This window comes from Neoarius graeffei, chromosome 4, assembly GCF_027579695.1.
Source record: "Neoarius graeffei isolate fNeoGra1 chromosome 4, fNeoGra1.pri, whole genome shotgun sequence".
NCBI lineage: Eukaryota > Metazoa > Chordata > Actinopteri > Siluriformes > Ariidae > Neoarius > Neoarius graeffei.
Window position 1 is genome coordinate 37300036 of NC_083572.1, and position 16662 is coordinate 37316697.

Genomic DNA, 16662 nt, shown 5'->3' on the forward strand with positions numbered 1-16662 from the left:
ATAACTCAATCAAAAAAAAAAAAAAGCCATATCTTGACATGGTTAAGATATGGTTGACATGGAAGCGTGTGTGTGAGTGAGCGAGTGTGAGCGGGGGGGGTTTACTCACAAGCACATGGCATATGAGGAAATGTGATATCAATGTTAATCTTTAGCTTGTCTCCTCTTGAAGTGTCCACGAAGAGTTCAGGCTGGACCTGTAATCAAAGGCTTTGCATAAATATCTTCTCTTTTGGTTATATATAGCTGTCATAATAATAATTAGTGTTGTATAACCAATTATAGCCAGAAACTAGTGCTCGCTAAACAAAATCTTAGGTTGTTTTCACAGTTGGTGCGTTTTAGATGGTATCAGCCTGTTACAAAATGGCACACAAGTGAACCATACTCAAAGGGTGTGTTCACATATAGTTCTTTTTAAAATGAACCATATTCATTCCTGTTAAAGTGAACCTTAAAGGAAACTAGCTGCAAATGACCTCCGTGATTTTGGTGTTCACAATACAACAATAATACAAAATGTACTTAATTAAAAAAAAAAAAAATACAATACAATCTCAACTCCTATTTTGCTTTCTGTTGCCGCTGAAATTGTGGCTCCATGTCATGCGTGTACATAGAAAGTGAATGATCAGCTGCTGTTTTCTCGCTACTGTGATCACACCAACTGTCTCACCACAAGGCTCTGCAGGTGATGACCAGGGCAGCCCAGCATGTCATCAGGACAGCTATGTCAGCCATAACATGCATTTAGTATACGAGACATCCGAGGACAGCTCTCAGCATCACCAGGTACCCCATGAACCCCAACCACCACTTGTTTATTCGTAACCAGTTAAAAAATTTCAGTAAGAGGTTCCAGACTATTCAGGTGTGCACACCCTGACCGAGTGTCAGCTTCTATTCCAGAGTTATCAAGCTGCTGGTTCACCCTCACACAAATTGTCTTGGAACTGTTATAATACTGTTCACACTCCGTCAGGATCATGCAACACGTCTACAATTATGCAATCAGGACTCCAACGTACAGCACCATCCCTGGCTATACAATCGCATAAAGAGGATATATGGCTGCGCAAAGATATTTAGTTCATCTTCGAATGGTGAACATATTCACAAGTGAGCGTATTTTCACACAACCATGTCAACGTTCTTTATATTCTATGGAAATGAGTGTTTTACTGAGAAATATGCCACTTGTATTTTTCATATGAGCTACAGCCGGTACATGGAGAACCAAAACCATGACATAAATCTCTACACGTCACTCATGAGGAAATCGATGAATTGTTTTGATAATTTGGGTACTTTGTTTGTTAATGTGTCTATATAATAAGAAAAATCACCTGTTGGCGTCAAGATACAGTATGAAGTTTATCTTCTCGTGTTGAAAAATTAGCATTTTTCATATGAAATACATCACAGATCTCCGTGACATAAAAAAAAAAAAAAAAAAAGGCCTTCCCACGCCTCAGTACCTGGTATTCCTGGGCAGTCTCCTACTCAAGTACTAACCAGGCCCAACTCTGACGGTGGCGCATCGGGCAGCGCCGATCTCCGTTTCCATAGCCCTCGGCCTCTCGCCTGTTACATAGCTAGGGTTACAGTGGGGGGCTAGTCCTCTGGTAACCACGAGAGTTTAACTCCCCATACGCATCTGTATTGCAGCGTGCCTTGCCAGATGGTAGTAGGTACCATTTTTATGATGGTCTTTGGTATGACCCGACCGTGAATAGAACTCACGATCTCCCGATCGAGAGGCGGACACGCTACCACTAGGCCACTAGTCGGTATATCTCCGTGGCATACTTCCCCATATTTCACTCCCAGTGTTTTCCTGCTGACTTGATGCACATTGTTAGTGTTGAACCAGTTAAAAATTAAAATTCTTTTGATTAACTTGCGTATTACATGGTGGTGCGAAGATAAAGTTATGTTGAAAATATTTTCACTTGTTCGCTTCGCTCAATCATGAAATATACATTCGCCACTTGAAGATAAATTTCATATCTTCACACCACCGTGTGATATCCTCTATGTAAATAAAGGTATTTTTCCTCGTTGCTGGGGCAGTATCAAGGATACGTTGTGCCTTTGCTATGCATCTTTTACCTGCATGACGTACCCATGTAATTAAGTTTTAAAGTGGTTCCTAAGGTTCAATTTTGTACATTAAACTTTTTTTTTTTTAAAGTAGATGGCCTTTCATAAAATTGATGAAATTTAGTTCCCTCTGAAATTTGGTCATTGTAATATCTTTAAAAAAAAAACCCAAAACAACCCAGGCCATTCTGTGGCTGGGAAGTTATTTAATTTGAGGGGATTTCCTACCAAATATGAAACCGCTTGCATCAAGCAGACAGAGGAAGTCCGGGGGCGCATACTTACCTTACGCATCTTCATCTTTAGGGTTTTATGGCAGCTGGCATCCAGTGTTGCATTACTGCCATCTACAGGTTTACCTTGACCGTGCACTGACGGTTACATCACTCTGTCACTAAATAAACAGCTCATCACACCGAGGTGCCCGCTGACCGCCGATATTTATTACTTTGAGCCTGCGTTTCCTTTCCTTCGCAACATAACGTCTTTCCTTCTCGCTTTCCGTTATTGTAGTTGGTCTTTCCGGTTTCATTCGCATACTCACCTCCTTAATTGCTCTCTCCGGTTTCAAATTTGTATCCCACAGTGCCTTGCGCAAACAGGGAAAGCCCACCACGTGATGCATGATGTAGTATCTTGAACTGTGTCATGGTGTCTTTTTTTTAAATAATAAAATTGGAGGTCTGTGATTCGAATTCAATAGCTTTCCGTCCACTAAACAAAAATAATTGGGTAACAGGGAAAATTCTTCTTATGACCTAAACTTGAAAAATCTGAAAGGCAGTCTAGCTTTAAAAGGTTTCTATAGTACCAGTCAAACCTTTGGACGCACCTAATTTGAAATGTTTTATTATTAATTTAAAAAAAAAAAAACCCCAGACACTTCATGTCTTAAAGTAATGATGGACTGTCATTTCTCTTTACTTATCTGAGCGGTTCTTAACATAATATGGATTACTACAGTTGTAGAATAGGGCTATTTACTGTATGATCTCAAATGCATTAAGAAGGCAAGAAATTACATCAAATGACTTGACAAAGCACACTTGTTAATTGAAAGGCATTTCAGGTAACTAAGTCATGAAGATAATGCCAACAGTGTGTAAAGTGTCACCAAGGTAAACGGTGGCTACTTTGAATCTAAAACATGAAGCTTTCTTTGCTGACCACATAATTCCATAGTCTGCATGCTCTTGCAACAAGGCTTTCGCAGATAGCTTTTCGCAGACAGTTGTAATTTATCGTTGAGCGGGGAGTAATAGGCGTGCGCGATGTTATTCACCACCACAACGCAAGGGGGCGCGAAGTCGCGAAATCGCTAGGAGTAGTTGGTGGGTGTGGTTAGTGGAGTGTTATCCTCCGGTTACTTATAATTAGGGGTCGACCGATAATCGGCCTGGCCGATATCGGGCCGATATTCTGCATTTTTAGGGTTATCAGTATCGGCCATAATTTCCACCGATATGCCGATAACATGCCTTTTTGCAGCCATTTCGTTCCTAACGCGACTGTCACGGCACGTCCTTTCCTGCACTCGTCTCTCTGAGTTCAAGAACACGGTCTCGCCCACCACAACATCTGATTTGTTTGGCACAAGAGATATAGCCAATCGACGTGTGTAGCTAAACGCTGTGAACTGTTTCAAGGCGGCCGTACGGGCACTCGGGCAGAAGCGGCACAAGGGATACAGCCAATCAACACGCGTAGCTAAACGCTGTGAACTGTTTCAAGGTGGCCGTACGGGCACTCGGGCAGAAGCAGATCCCACTTCAAGGTAAGGACACGCTGCTTTTGCCGCAATAAGTCACAAACACAAGTTGCAAAAGCACATCATTATATGTTTACATTCTTCATCTACTACTCGTTAAAATTGTCCATTTGCATCTGTGAGCCAGGCAAACTTAGCTTACGGAAGGAAGCACTTGAATTAGCCTACAACCAACTAGTCTTGCTGAAACTACATGTAATGTTGTCCATAGTAAGCAGTCCCCAGCATAACGTAGGCTGCAGTCATTTTTAAATCCCCATCTGGAAACGTTGTGAATGTGTCAGTAGTTCTACTCGAACAGTAGAATGACAGCCATACAGAGAGGTGGTCAAGGGAAGACGAAATAAAACGTAGTGTTTGTGTTCTGTAGGCTAGCGCAAGCCTACTGGCTATTTGTTATGGTGATGAGTAAACTTCATGACGTGACTTGTGCTCAAAAAGTGCATTGCACTTGTATATGTTAGGTAACTTTATAAAGCGCTATTTGAACATTTAAACACGCCAGGTGTGATATGGTGCTAGTAGGCTATGTAAAGGCCTTTAAGGCCAATTTATGCTGACAACCCAGTCCTCGCAGATAGCGTCGCAGACAGTGTCTGCGTAGCCTCCCCACCTTCGCAGACGCTCTGCGCGCACCTCCCAAAAATTGTGACCACCGCAGAAGCCTCGCAGACAGCGCCGCAGACAAGAGGGCTCTGATTGGTCCACTATACATCCGCTGTACACGCACTTCCGCTTCCCTACTTTCCCGGTTTGGTTTGTTTTCACGACCGGCATTTTTAAAAACACGAGCGAAGATGGAGCAGCACGAAGAGCGGTTGATTGAGGAAGTACGTACATCTATGCGACTCCAGTTCTAGTCATTATATTAAAAAAAAAAAGTTCGTCATTATGTAACCGGAGGATAAACACTCCACTAACCACACCCACCAACTACTCCTAGTGACTTCGCGCCCCCTTGCGTTGTGCCGGTGAATAACATCGCGCACGCCTATTACTCCCCGCTCAACGATAAATTACAACTGTCTGCGAAAAGCTATCTGCGAAAGCCTTGTCGCAAGAGCATGCAGAGGCCTTAACATTGTAGGGAGTTTGTCAGGACGCTTGTTGTGGGCTCAGTAATTAATTGTGTCGTGGATGCTTGGATAAACAGTAATGAACGAAATACATCAATTAAACTCTTGACTTAAATGTTCTTATGCTACTTCACATTGCGCTGTAATGTACTCCACTAGTATTTATAATTCTCACGCAAGTGATTCTCCTCGCTAGCGCTTCCGATTCGGAAAGCGATATACTCCCGGACACCCCCTCACTCCGACTTCCGTTCTCTGAACAGACTCTTAAAGGAGCAGCCGCTCCTAATAGGGAGTGAGAGCCTACTTTATGTTTGATTTTACTTTTTAAAAAATGCTGCAGGCAGCTCCCTACACTTGATTTATTTAAAAACTACTTGAAGTTGGTAAGTCTTACTTAGTTCTTAGTGTAAAAGAATCCAGAGTGTATTTTCATTTATTTTCCACTGAAAATGGTGAGCTGTAATATAGTAGGGAGTGATTTATTTTTTTATTGGTGAATATTTTATTATTATTTTATTTCTCATTTTATTCTAACTAATGTTTGACTTTATTGTACAAATGCTGCTGGCATCTCCCTACACAAAATTTCATGTTCAATTTTACAATTAAACATACATTTCATGGATATGAAGGTCTGGGTCAGTGTGTGCTATGTTTAATTTCATGTGAATTATAATGTTTACATTTATCGGTTGCACATATCGGTTATCGGCATCCCAATTCCATAATAATCGGTATCGGCCCTGAAAAAAAAAACAAAACATATCGGTCGATCCCTACTTATAATGACTAGAACTGGAGTCGTATAGATGTACGTACTTCCTCACTTCCTCGAGCAACCGCTCTTCGTGCTGCTCCATCTTCGCTCGTGTTTTTAAAAATGGCGGTCGTGAAAACAAACCAAACCGGGAAAGTAGGGAAGTGGAAGTGCGTGTACAGCGGATGTAGAGTGGACCAATCAGAGCCTCTGTGACGCTGTCTGCGAGGCTTCTGCGGTGGTCACAATTTTTGGGAGGTGCGCGCAGAGCGTCTGCGAGGGGGGGGGGGGGGGCTACACAGACGCCATCTGCGAGGACTGGGTTGTCAGCATAAATTGGCCTTTAGACAACCTTTACTGTCATTCAGTATGCAACAAGGGTACACCGAACGAAATTTCGTTGCAATTTGACTCGGCACAGAAATAAATATGAAGTGTATTAAATTCAATTATGCAGCAGCAAAAATATTATAAAGTGCAATAGTATAAAGTGACCTGTAGAATTAGGAATGTTCGTTATAAATAGAAGTTTAGAGTTTGGAGTTCAGCAGTCTGGTGACCTGGGGTAAAAGCTGTTACAGAACCTGGTGGTCCTGCGCTAAATGCCGCGGAACCTCTTTCCAGAGGCCAGAACAGTCTATAGTGAGGGTGGGAAGGGCCACTGATGATGTTTCTGGCTCGAGACATGCAGCGCCTTGGTGCAATGTGTGTTCCATGTATTATTTCATGGTTTTGAGGTCTTCACTATTGTTCTACAATGTACAAAATACTGAAAAGCACAGATAAATCTATGAATGAGTAGGTGTGTCCAAACTTTTGGCTGGTGCTGTAGATAAATAAAAGAATCACTAATGGAACTGCAACAGTAACAATGAAATGCACAGTCTAGTAGCCTACACACTATAAAACCACTTCCTCTGCATCATTTTTGCACAAGTACAGTTTAAAAGAGCTATAGTTGTTTTGTTTTTTTTTAATTCAATGTCTTTCTGCATTGTGTGTACTGCCTTACTTCCAATATGTACAATACTGCACTACTGTTAATATTGTGTCTGTCGCACTGGATCACAGCGAGAAAGCTTTATGAGGTATTGTACTGGTATAATGACACAGCTGAGTTACAGTGAACTGAATTTACAATGTCAAATGCATTGAGGTCATTTGCAGTAAAAACACCCCTCACCCTATGGGTCCATCTCAGAAACTGGTCTCTCATTTGGGACATCATGGTCAAAAAATTAAATTTTCTAATTTTACTTTTTTTTTTTTTTTGCATTTACCTAACACTCAATGTTTCTTTTGACATGTTTAATAAGAATATAGTATCTTGCTTTATCTGGCCTCCACTGCGGAATTTTTTTTGATTACAATTCAAATGCTTTTGTAAAATTGATTTGCATATAAAATAACTACATCATGAAGAATTAAAGCCCCTCCTTCACAGATGAGTGAAAATATTGAATAAATTTCATCTTTGTGATTGCTTGGGTTAAAAATGCCAAGTTATGATGACTGAATTGATTATTCACTTAGATATGAATAATATGATACATTTTGGGTATTTGATATGGCGAAATAGGACACAATGGAAAAATCAAGAACACACCGGAAAGATGAGAATAACGGCGGTGGTAAAAGAACAGCGACTGTACCGGCTGAAGGTCGCGCGGGTCTCTGCTGCGGCGCACGAGCAATGGGACATCACTACCACACCGGATGGAGCGCGAGGCAGGGGCAGGGCAAAATGACTGGCTGTAGATTCTATCAAAAGTTCGATCTAAATTGACCATGGTTGCAAAATATTGGCCAAAAATACGCAAACACTACAAAATATGAAAGTAAGATGAAAAAGAAACATTCTATTGCCTTATACTGCAAGACTAAAACAAAATAAAACGGTCAAAACTCACCTTTTCAGTGATAACGTCCAAACAGATCACCCGCGTAACAGAAAGACCGCAAATGGAAGCACGATCAACTTCTAACTGTTGGAGTGGAAAATTCCATTCTATACATGCAAATTGTTCATGTATGTCCTTCCCCGCACACAAATAACACGCTACGGTAAAAAATAGACCACAACTCATTTTATAGCTCAGAAATTCATACAAGACCAGCTACCATTGTAACATATTCTGTAAGAAACATATTATAGACCTAACTTTCAGCTTTTGTTTTAAAAAACAAAATCGCAGATTTATAACTAAATTTTTATATGGCGTAGTGATTTTAAGTTACTACTTTGGTGAGGTAGTGACCTTGACCCTGAGGCTTTCCGTATGGATCAAAACGCACGATCGTATTGGTTTTGGGTATGCGGAAAATGGAGTTACAATGGTGATCAAATATTTTGCATGATGTTTTATGATTATTCTGTGAGCGCACCAATCCTTAGGTGTATAAAGTTACAACTTAAAATACAATTAGTGATAACTGTAGACTTTTCAGTGGACTACAACCTTTTTATTAAGGGAATGCGATATAGTCAACCATTTATCATATCCCAGATCAAGCCGCCGTTTTTCCACAAATTTGCAGAATTTTTGCCAAATTCTGAATAGAGTATTCACATCAAAGATTTAGTTTTATCTGTATTATTTCCTCCATCATTTTATTTCAAATTAAAACCAGCATCACCATTCAAAACCGTATAGTTTATTGACTGAGTGTATTTAGTGGGGTCCCCCCACAGTACCCAGTTTCTGAGACAGACCCCTAATCCCTCTTTTTTTTTGGCTTGCTTTCTTGAATACTCACCTCCTTGGTAAGGTAATACTGCAACTCCGAGATAAACAGGATCAGCATAATAAGCCCACTGATGATGGTTACTGTGAAATAAACAACAACAAAATCAAGAACAATTTCCAAAACTGGCGCATTTTCTATTTAAGTTTTATGCTAACTGCAAACAGGTTTCACTTATGGTTGTTTTACAATCAGGGTACAAAGTTTGTGTCACAGGGGTCCAAAATTCAAACTGATTCAAACTGGTTCTTGTACCAGTTTTTAAGTGAAGGACAAGTTAAAGAACAGATTTCAGGTAATTTTTTTACATGTGTGTATGGTAGTTTTGTGTAATCTGCTATAAGATAAAGAAGATTAAGTGAAGCTTTAAGCAGGGCTGGGAGAAACAAATGAAGTGATTCTCGGAGAGGACTTTTTTTTTTTTTGACAATTCAGAATCCACTGCTTCCATAGTGCTTTTAAATATAAGGCTGTAAGCTTTGTGTTAGTGGTCTCTAATATTTATGTCCCAATATCTTGATCGCATTTTAGGATGAAAATAATCATTTTAGATATGTTATTTTCATCTCATCTCATTATCTGTAGCCGCTTCATCCTGTTCTACAGGGTCGCAGGCAAGCTGGAGCCTATCCCAGATGACTACGGGCGAAAGGCAGGGTACACCCCGGACAATTCGCCAGGTCATCACAGGGCTGACACATAGACACAGACAACCATTCACACTCACATTCACACCTACGGTCAATTTAGAGTCACCAGTTAACCTAACCTGCATGTCTTTGGACTGTGGGGGAAACCGGAGCACCCGGAGGAAACCCATGCGGACACGGGGAGAACATGCAAACTCCACACAGAAAGGCCCTCGCCGGCCACGGGGCTCGAACCCAGGACCTTCTTGCTGTGAGACGACAGCGCTAACCACTACACCACCGTGCCACCCGTTATGTTATTTTATATTGAAAAGTTAGAGAACATTTTTTGACACAATTACATACTAATTTGATCAAAATAGTCTGAAAACTTACTGGCATTCAACATTAAAACTTAACTATGTTTCCAATGATATGGAACCAAATATGTGTTTGATGGTATAAAGAATGATGTAAGTGCATCCCTTTTGGAGCTACCTGTGGTCAAAAAAAGCACTTTTTCTAAATGACACGAGTAATTTTGCTAAATATGACATATACTGCCATACATTCACCAAAAATAACGTCATCACCAATTTTTTTTTTTGCATGGTAAATAGAGCTATCACAGGGCTACAATAAACAACCAAGTTTATTTAGTCAAGCCTTTTGATATTGAAGATAATAAGTGATTTTTAGCTTGCGTACCCTGATTGTAAAACAACCCTTATATTAGGTTGACGAAGAAAACTTCGCCCTGATATTAGCGATTTCAAGACAGACCAATGATTTCGAGATTTCACAAAACTATCCACTCTTCTGAGGATTTAGTGCAGTATAGTGCACTTCCGGACTCCTGTATCAGATACCCTAAGAAAACGTGAAAGAGACTCAGCGAGCTCCAGCTTGGACTGTGTGACACTTCAGCAGGACTCACCCGTAGCTCCACCACACGTTTTGATTCTAAAATCTTCTAGAGTCTTTGGGTAGGCATCAAATTGCTTAAGTTTATTGAATGCATCCATCTTCCCTTCCAACTGCAATGACGTTTCCGCCTTTTATAATTCCACTGGTTCTCTTCCGGTGTAACACCGAATTCTGTGATCTTAGAAGCATGTGCCTGTAGATGGCGCTGTTGTTCTCATTTAACCCTTTGATGCAAAACACGTGCACACCCCTTCTAATGCACAACATGGGTCAAAAATGACCCGCATTCATTTTTCAGGTTATTTCATGCTGACTGAGTTTTTCTTTGCTCTATCTTTTGAAATCAATTTATTTTATGATTGAATATTCCAAGTATTCTTTAAATATCTTGTTTTTAATTACCACAAATAATTAATTTAATTTTTTCTTTCCTACTTTATGAACAAAAATACTTTTTATAGGATGGCATAGTGGTGCAGTGGTTAGCGCTGTCGCCTCACAGCAAGAAGGTCCGGGTTCGAGCCCCGTGGTCGGCGAGGGCCTTTCTGTGCGGAGTTTGCATGTTCTCCCCGTGTCCGCGTGGGTTTCCTCCGGGTGCTCCGGTTTCCCCCACAGTCCAAAGACATGCAGGTTAGGTTAACTGGTGACTCTAAATTGACCGTAGGTGTGAATGTGAGTGTGAATGGTTGTCTGTGTCTATGTGTCGACCCTGTGATGGCCTGGTGACTTGTCCAGGGTGTACCCCGCCTTTTGCCCGTAGTCAGCTGGGATAGGCTCCAGCTTGCCTGCGACCCTGTAGAACAGGATAAAGCAGCTAGAGCACGGGCGATTGCTCTAAGGCTACATCCACATGACAACGGCAACGAGATGTTATTTAAAAATATATCGCGTCCAAATGGGCAACGATCAGTAAAATATCAGGTCCATATGGCAACGCAACGCTTGCTGAAAACGATGCAATACACATGCCACACCTCTAGGGGCGCTGTAAGACGGTCCCTTCGGAGACACCAGAACAATAGAAGAAGTAAGGACGCATGCGCATAAACTATTATGCGCGAGACTTCATATTAGCCACAAAGTCAGGAAAATCTGTTCGTAAAATTACATTATAATGACCAAATACAATGAAAAGTATTTTTACAGTCTCACCTGTGAAAGGTAATCGCATGTGATCTCATTTGGACGGCAAACCTGTTGGTACAGTTAAACGCAGCTAATCTTTATTCTCCGCTTTGACCTATCCAATATGGCGGCGAGGATGACGTATGATTCTACGTGGAAGGCGGCGTCTTTAATGGTCCGGAATAAATTGAATGCTACACGTTGATGGATTAATTTGTTGTTTCTCACCTGTGAAAGGTAATCCCATGTGATCTCGTTTGGACGGTAAACCTGTTGGTACAGTTAAACGCAGCACATGAATCTTTATTCTCCGCTTTGACCTATCCAATATGGCGGCGAGGATGACGTATGATTCTACGCGGAAGGCGGCGTCTTTAATGGTTCGGAATAAATTGAATGCTACACGTTGATGGATTAATTTGCTCTTCTACGCCCTTTTTGAGGAATGTATTGTAGGACTTAAACCCACATCTGAAGAGGTGAGATCGCTCCTTTTTTTTCCCTATTTTTGCTGGCGGGATTGACTCTGCCCTAAGGGCTATTCTCTCTCTCTCTCTCTCTCACTTTGCACCATTACACAATAAATATTCACAGTGAAAATATTTTGTAAGCGCGTTTCATGAACCAAGTTATAGGATTTGTTGACAACTCGCATCGAGTTCGTTACACTTCTACCCGGCGTGAAGCACTCACAGTCATGTGGTTGTGATGTCATCATAAACAAATCCGTTCTACTCATCCAGACGACTTCACAACGGCAACATTGCCAGATCTTTCCACTCTGGAACCCGTTCTCAAAAAGATTGCGTTTTGGGCACCTAAAATGCCGGTGCCGTGTGGACGCCAGGCCTAAACGATAAGCAACTGTATCGGAGTCACCTGAATCCGTTGCCGTGTGGACAGGGCCTAAGACAACGAGGGAGGCTCAGCCTCCTCTAAAAATGACGAACATCATGTAGGATGAATTGCGCTAGGCTTATTTTATAGCCGACCTTATAACATTGCTATTTCAGATCCAGAATCATAGAAATAGATGTGCTCAACCCACTACAGTGCAAAATCATTCCGTTATAACTTTCCCCAGTTTGCCTAATGTGTGCATGAGTTTTTCCCCCTCGTTACAGTGCGATGCAGCGCAGCCCAGCCAGGATTGGGAGCTATGTGCTTGTCAATCTCAAAATGCAAGACGATTATTGGACAAATACTGTGAAAACGCCCGCCCACGGAGTCTCACGGACTCCCAGCCTCAATGGACTACAACGGCATTTGGGAGCGATGCGCTTTTCAATCTCAAAATGCAAGACGGTTATTGGACAAATACTGCGAAAATGCCCGCCCACGGACTCCGAGCCTCACATGGGAGGGACATGGCAGTTTCCATGAGGAGACTGGTGATTGGTGAAAGTGGCCGGATATTTTCTTTGATTGACAGCTCGTTTCAACTATACACAGGCAGCGGTACAGTCAGTGTTGGGCACGTTACTTTAAAAAAGTAGTTATAGTTACTAGTTACTTTTCCCAAAAAGTAACTGAGTTAGTAACGGAGTTACTTTGTTATAAAAGTAACTAATTACCAGGGAAAGTAATTATTCCGTTACATTTTGTTCCCCCTCAAAAAAAAAAAAAATCAAATTCAATTAGTGTAATCATAATAAAAGTGAATGTTAAATGTGTTTAATGACTGAAATGGACACTTAACAGAACCAATTAGTAATGACACTATATTAATATTTTTGTGGGACAATGTGAGATAAGACATCTATCAAATGTACTAATATATTTTTGTAGTTATTAAAATTATGTTACTAATTACTGGCCACTGACGAGGACAAACGCTTTGTTCCTCGACATACTGTAATGTACATTGCACGTAAACACTCTTGCCTTTTATTTCAAGTAATGAAAAGTAATGGCTGTATTTCCAGTGTGAAAGCGCAGTGCTGGGCTGACCGCTCGCCATCGCTGGGTCTTCTGATTGAAAGAGTGCGCAGTAGTGCAGTAGGCGTGGCCTACCCACGTATGTTGTCCAAATCTACTCTGATTGGCTTACTGTGCCGTTGTCTCGTGTCTCCCCGCCCCACACTAAAGCAGAGTAAAGAAAGGCTGAACGAGCAGCGTGCCAGATGAGAACAGCTTTAATAAAGTAACGCATAGTATTTTATTGTAAGTAACGGGAACGGCGTTATAACGATGTAAAAAGTAATTAGTTAGATTACTCGTTACTAAAAAAAAGTAACGCCGTTAGTAACGCCGTTTATTTCTAACGCCGTTATTCCCATCACTGGGTACAGTGTTGCCAGATTGGGCAGTTTCCCGCCCAATTGGGCAGTTTTAAGTGCATTTTGGTGGGTTTTGAACATATTTTGGGCTGGATAACGTCAGCAGTATCTGGCAACATCAGTTCAGTCCCATGCGGATTCGCAAGTGCTGTGGTGTATTGTAAGAGATCAGCTTACATTTCGATTTCATTCATTACATACGGTTTCTACCAGCTTTTTTAGTTTGTATATATTTTCATTGTAAATAAAGGGTAAATATAGTCTTGTCAAGTTTGCTATCTTAGTTCCAGAAATTTCGTTTATTTGAGTGACTGAACTTGAACTTGAGGGGGCTAGTCAGCTAGCAAGAAAGCTGCGCACGGATGCCAAGCATTGCTGATTTAATTTTGGCGAAGCCATTTGCCAGTCTTCCTTTCGAGGAAAAAATTAAAATTAAAGAGCAGGGTAGACCAACGCCTCAAATTGACTTGGTGAAAAAGGTAGGGAATAATACTCGTTCCTTTCAGCTCTCCTGGTACGAGAAAGTGAATTGGCTAACAGCAAGTGACCCACATCAACAACAGTAAATAGGCTACTTTAGTAATATGTCATGGATGGACCAAAAATATAGAATCTATTTATTTAAAATGTTTATGCTGAGTATATTATATTGGAATATATGTTTTTTCTGGATATGAATTAAACACAGCTACAATTTGGAAAACATTTTTAAACAAAAACACAGCTGAGGTCAATTTTTAAACAATGCCACAATTTTAAAATATAAAATGTTAAAATATAACCCACCCACCCCAACACCACCATCATGTATATTGGACAGTAGGCTAATGGGCCAAAAGAACCTGTTATTTCACAGTTTGTGACGCTGCCAACAATCAGCCAGATCAGAGGCAAGAGTATGGGCAAAATTGATGTGTTTTTTTCTTTTAAAATCTGGAAATATCATAACCGACCAGCCTCCCCTGTTTGAAAGACTACCAGCCGCCACTGGGCTAGAGATAATGAGATGAGATGAGATGTAGTTAGCTAAGCCAACTACAATAAAATTAGCTAACTAAAGTAGAATATGTCAACAGCTAGGTAGCTAATAGTAATGACTTGTAACTTACTGACAAGTAATCTACTCACTCTCAAGGTAACTTACTGCATATTTGGAAAAGTAATCAATTTTTTTTTCTAAGGTAATGTTAGAACAATTGAAAAACATTACTTCCATGTATTAGATGGGCAAAGGGCGCTGTGCTGAGCTGTGAAATGTCTGACATAAGCACAATTCACAGTTCCCACCAAACGCCTTAGTAAATGCATCCGGGTCATTTCTGACCCATGTGTGTAAACTTGATGTAGAATTACAAAAGCTGTGCTTGTTCATAACTTAAGAAAGGAAAAATAAAAATGATGATTTGTGCTAAACAAAAACAAGATATTTACTGCATATTTGGAAAAGTAAATGACAAAATGAATTTATTTCAAAAGTATATCATAGAAACACCCAGCCATACATGAAATAACCTGGAAAATGAATGCAGGTCGTTTTTGACCCATGTTGTGCATTAGAAGGGTAGTGATACAAAAAGGGTTTTTATTCAAAAAGTAAGAAAGGAAAAAATAAAATAAGGATGTATGATGATCAAAAACAAGTTAATTGAGGAATACCTTGAATACTGAATGATGGAATTAATTTATTGCAAAGATATAGAAGATAAAAACTCAGCCGGGTCACTTTTGACCCATGTTTTGCATCAAAGGGTTAAAAAAAATTAATTCATTAGTGTGCTTGCAAAAGCCTGTTCTTCTTAAAGGAATACTCCGGAGTGAAATGCTTTCTAGGTCTATTTTCGCATTATTGGGAGTGCATAAGTTGAGTAGCTACCACAATCACGTCAATCGGATGTGTTTTGAGAAAATTAGTTTTTTGTGATTTCAACCGGAAAGCGCTAACATGGCAGTGGCCGGGGCATGTCTTTTTGCCGATACAAAACGCTAGTTTTAAAACCATTGCAAAGCTCAAAACAACATGACAGTTCTGTGGAAGTGAGTAGAGGGTTCCTACAAACAAAACGAAATGTCCTGAGCTCTGCAAGTGCACTAACAGTGTGTGTAGAAGAGTAATTATAAAGCCAGTGACCTTACCTGTAGTTGGGCTTCCTCAGACGCCATCTTCATGGGACAGTCCGTAAAAGTCGAGTGCAGCGGGAGGGAAATGCACTAGTGCAGGGCTTTTCAAAGTGTGGGGCACGCCTCCCCTAGGGGGTGCCAGAGTTCTTCGGGGGGGGGCGCAATGTGAGGAAAAATAAACCAGAATAAGTTACTATTGCGGACATTTAGCGAACTTCAGCTAGCCTTTGCCAGAGACAAAATGGATCGATTTTTAGTACAACCCCAATTCCAAAAAAGTTGGGACAAAGTACAAATTGTAAATAAAAACGGAATGCAATAATTTACAAATCTCAAAAACTGATACTGTATTCACAATAGAACATAGACAACATATCAAATGTTGAAAGTGAGACGTTTTGAAATTTCATGCCAGATATTGGCTCATTTGAAATTTCATGACAGCAACACATCTCAAAAAAGTTGGGACAGGGGCAATAAGAGGCTGGAAAAGTTAAAGGTACAAAAAAGGAACAGCTGGAGGACCAAATTGCAACTCATTAGGTCAATTGGCAATAGGTCATTAACATGATTGGGTGTAAAAAGAGCATCTTGGAGTGGCAGCGGCTCTCAGAAGTAAAGATGGGAAGAGGATCACCAATTCCCCTAATTCTGCGCCGACAAATAGTGGAGCAATATCAGAAAGGAGTTTGACAGTATAAAATTGCAAAGAGTTTGAACATATCATCATCTACAGTGCATAATATCATCAAAAGATTCAGAGAATCTGGAAGAATCTCTGTGTGTAAGGGTCAAGGCTGGAAAACCATACTGGGTGCCCGTGATCTTCGGGCCCTTAGACGGCACTGCATCACATACAGGCATGCTTCTGTATTGGAAATCACAAAATGGGCTCAGGAATATTTCCAGAGAACATTATCTGTGAACACAATTCACCGTACCATCTGGCGTTGCCAGCTAAAACTCTATAGTTCAAAGAAGAAGCCGTATCTAAACACGATCCAGAAGCGCAGACGTCTTCTCTGGGCCAAGGCTCATTTAAAATGGACGGTGGCAAAGTAGAAAACTGTTCTGTGGTCAGACGAATCAAAATTTGAAGTTCTTTATGGAAATCAGGGACGCCGTGTCATTT

At 40.7% G+C, this 16662-nt stretch overlaps 1 protein-coding gene across 2 annotated transcripts in view; it reads right to left on the reverse strand.

The window, feature by feature from the left end:
* ergic3 (ERGIC and golgi 3) overlaps window positions 1-10154 on the reverse strand; it is a 53745-nt gene extending 43591 nt beyond the window's left edge. For both annotated transcript variants that reach the window (XM_060919210.1, XM_060919209.1), the window contains exons 1-3: window positions 10019-10154; window positions 8465-8535; window positions 110-197 (exon numbers count right to left, since the gene is read on the reverse strand). In XM_060919210.1, the coding sequence (XP_060775193.1) occupies window positions 110-197; window positions 8465-8535; window positions 10019-10106 (247 nt within the window). In that variant the 5' untranslated portion in view covers window positions 10107-10154. The remainder of the gene's footprint in view (window positions 1-109; window positions 198-8464; window positions 8536-10018) is intronic.
* Window positions 10155-16662: the final 6508 nt, after the last annotated feature.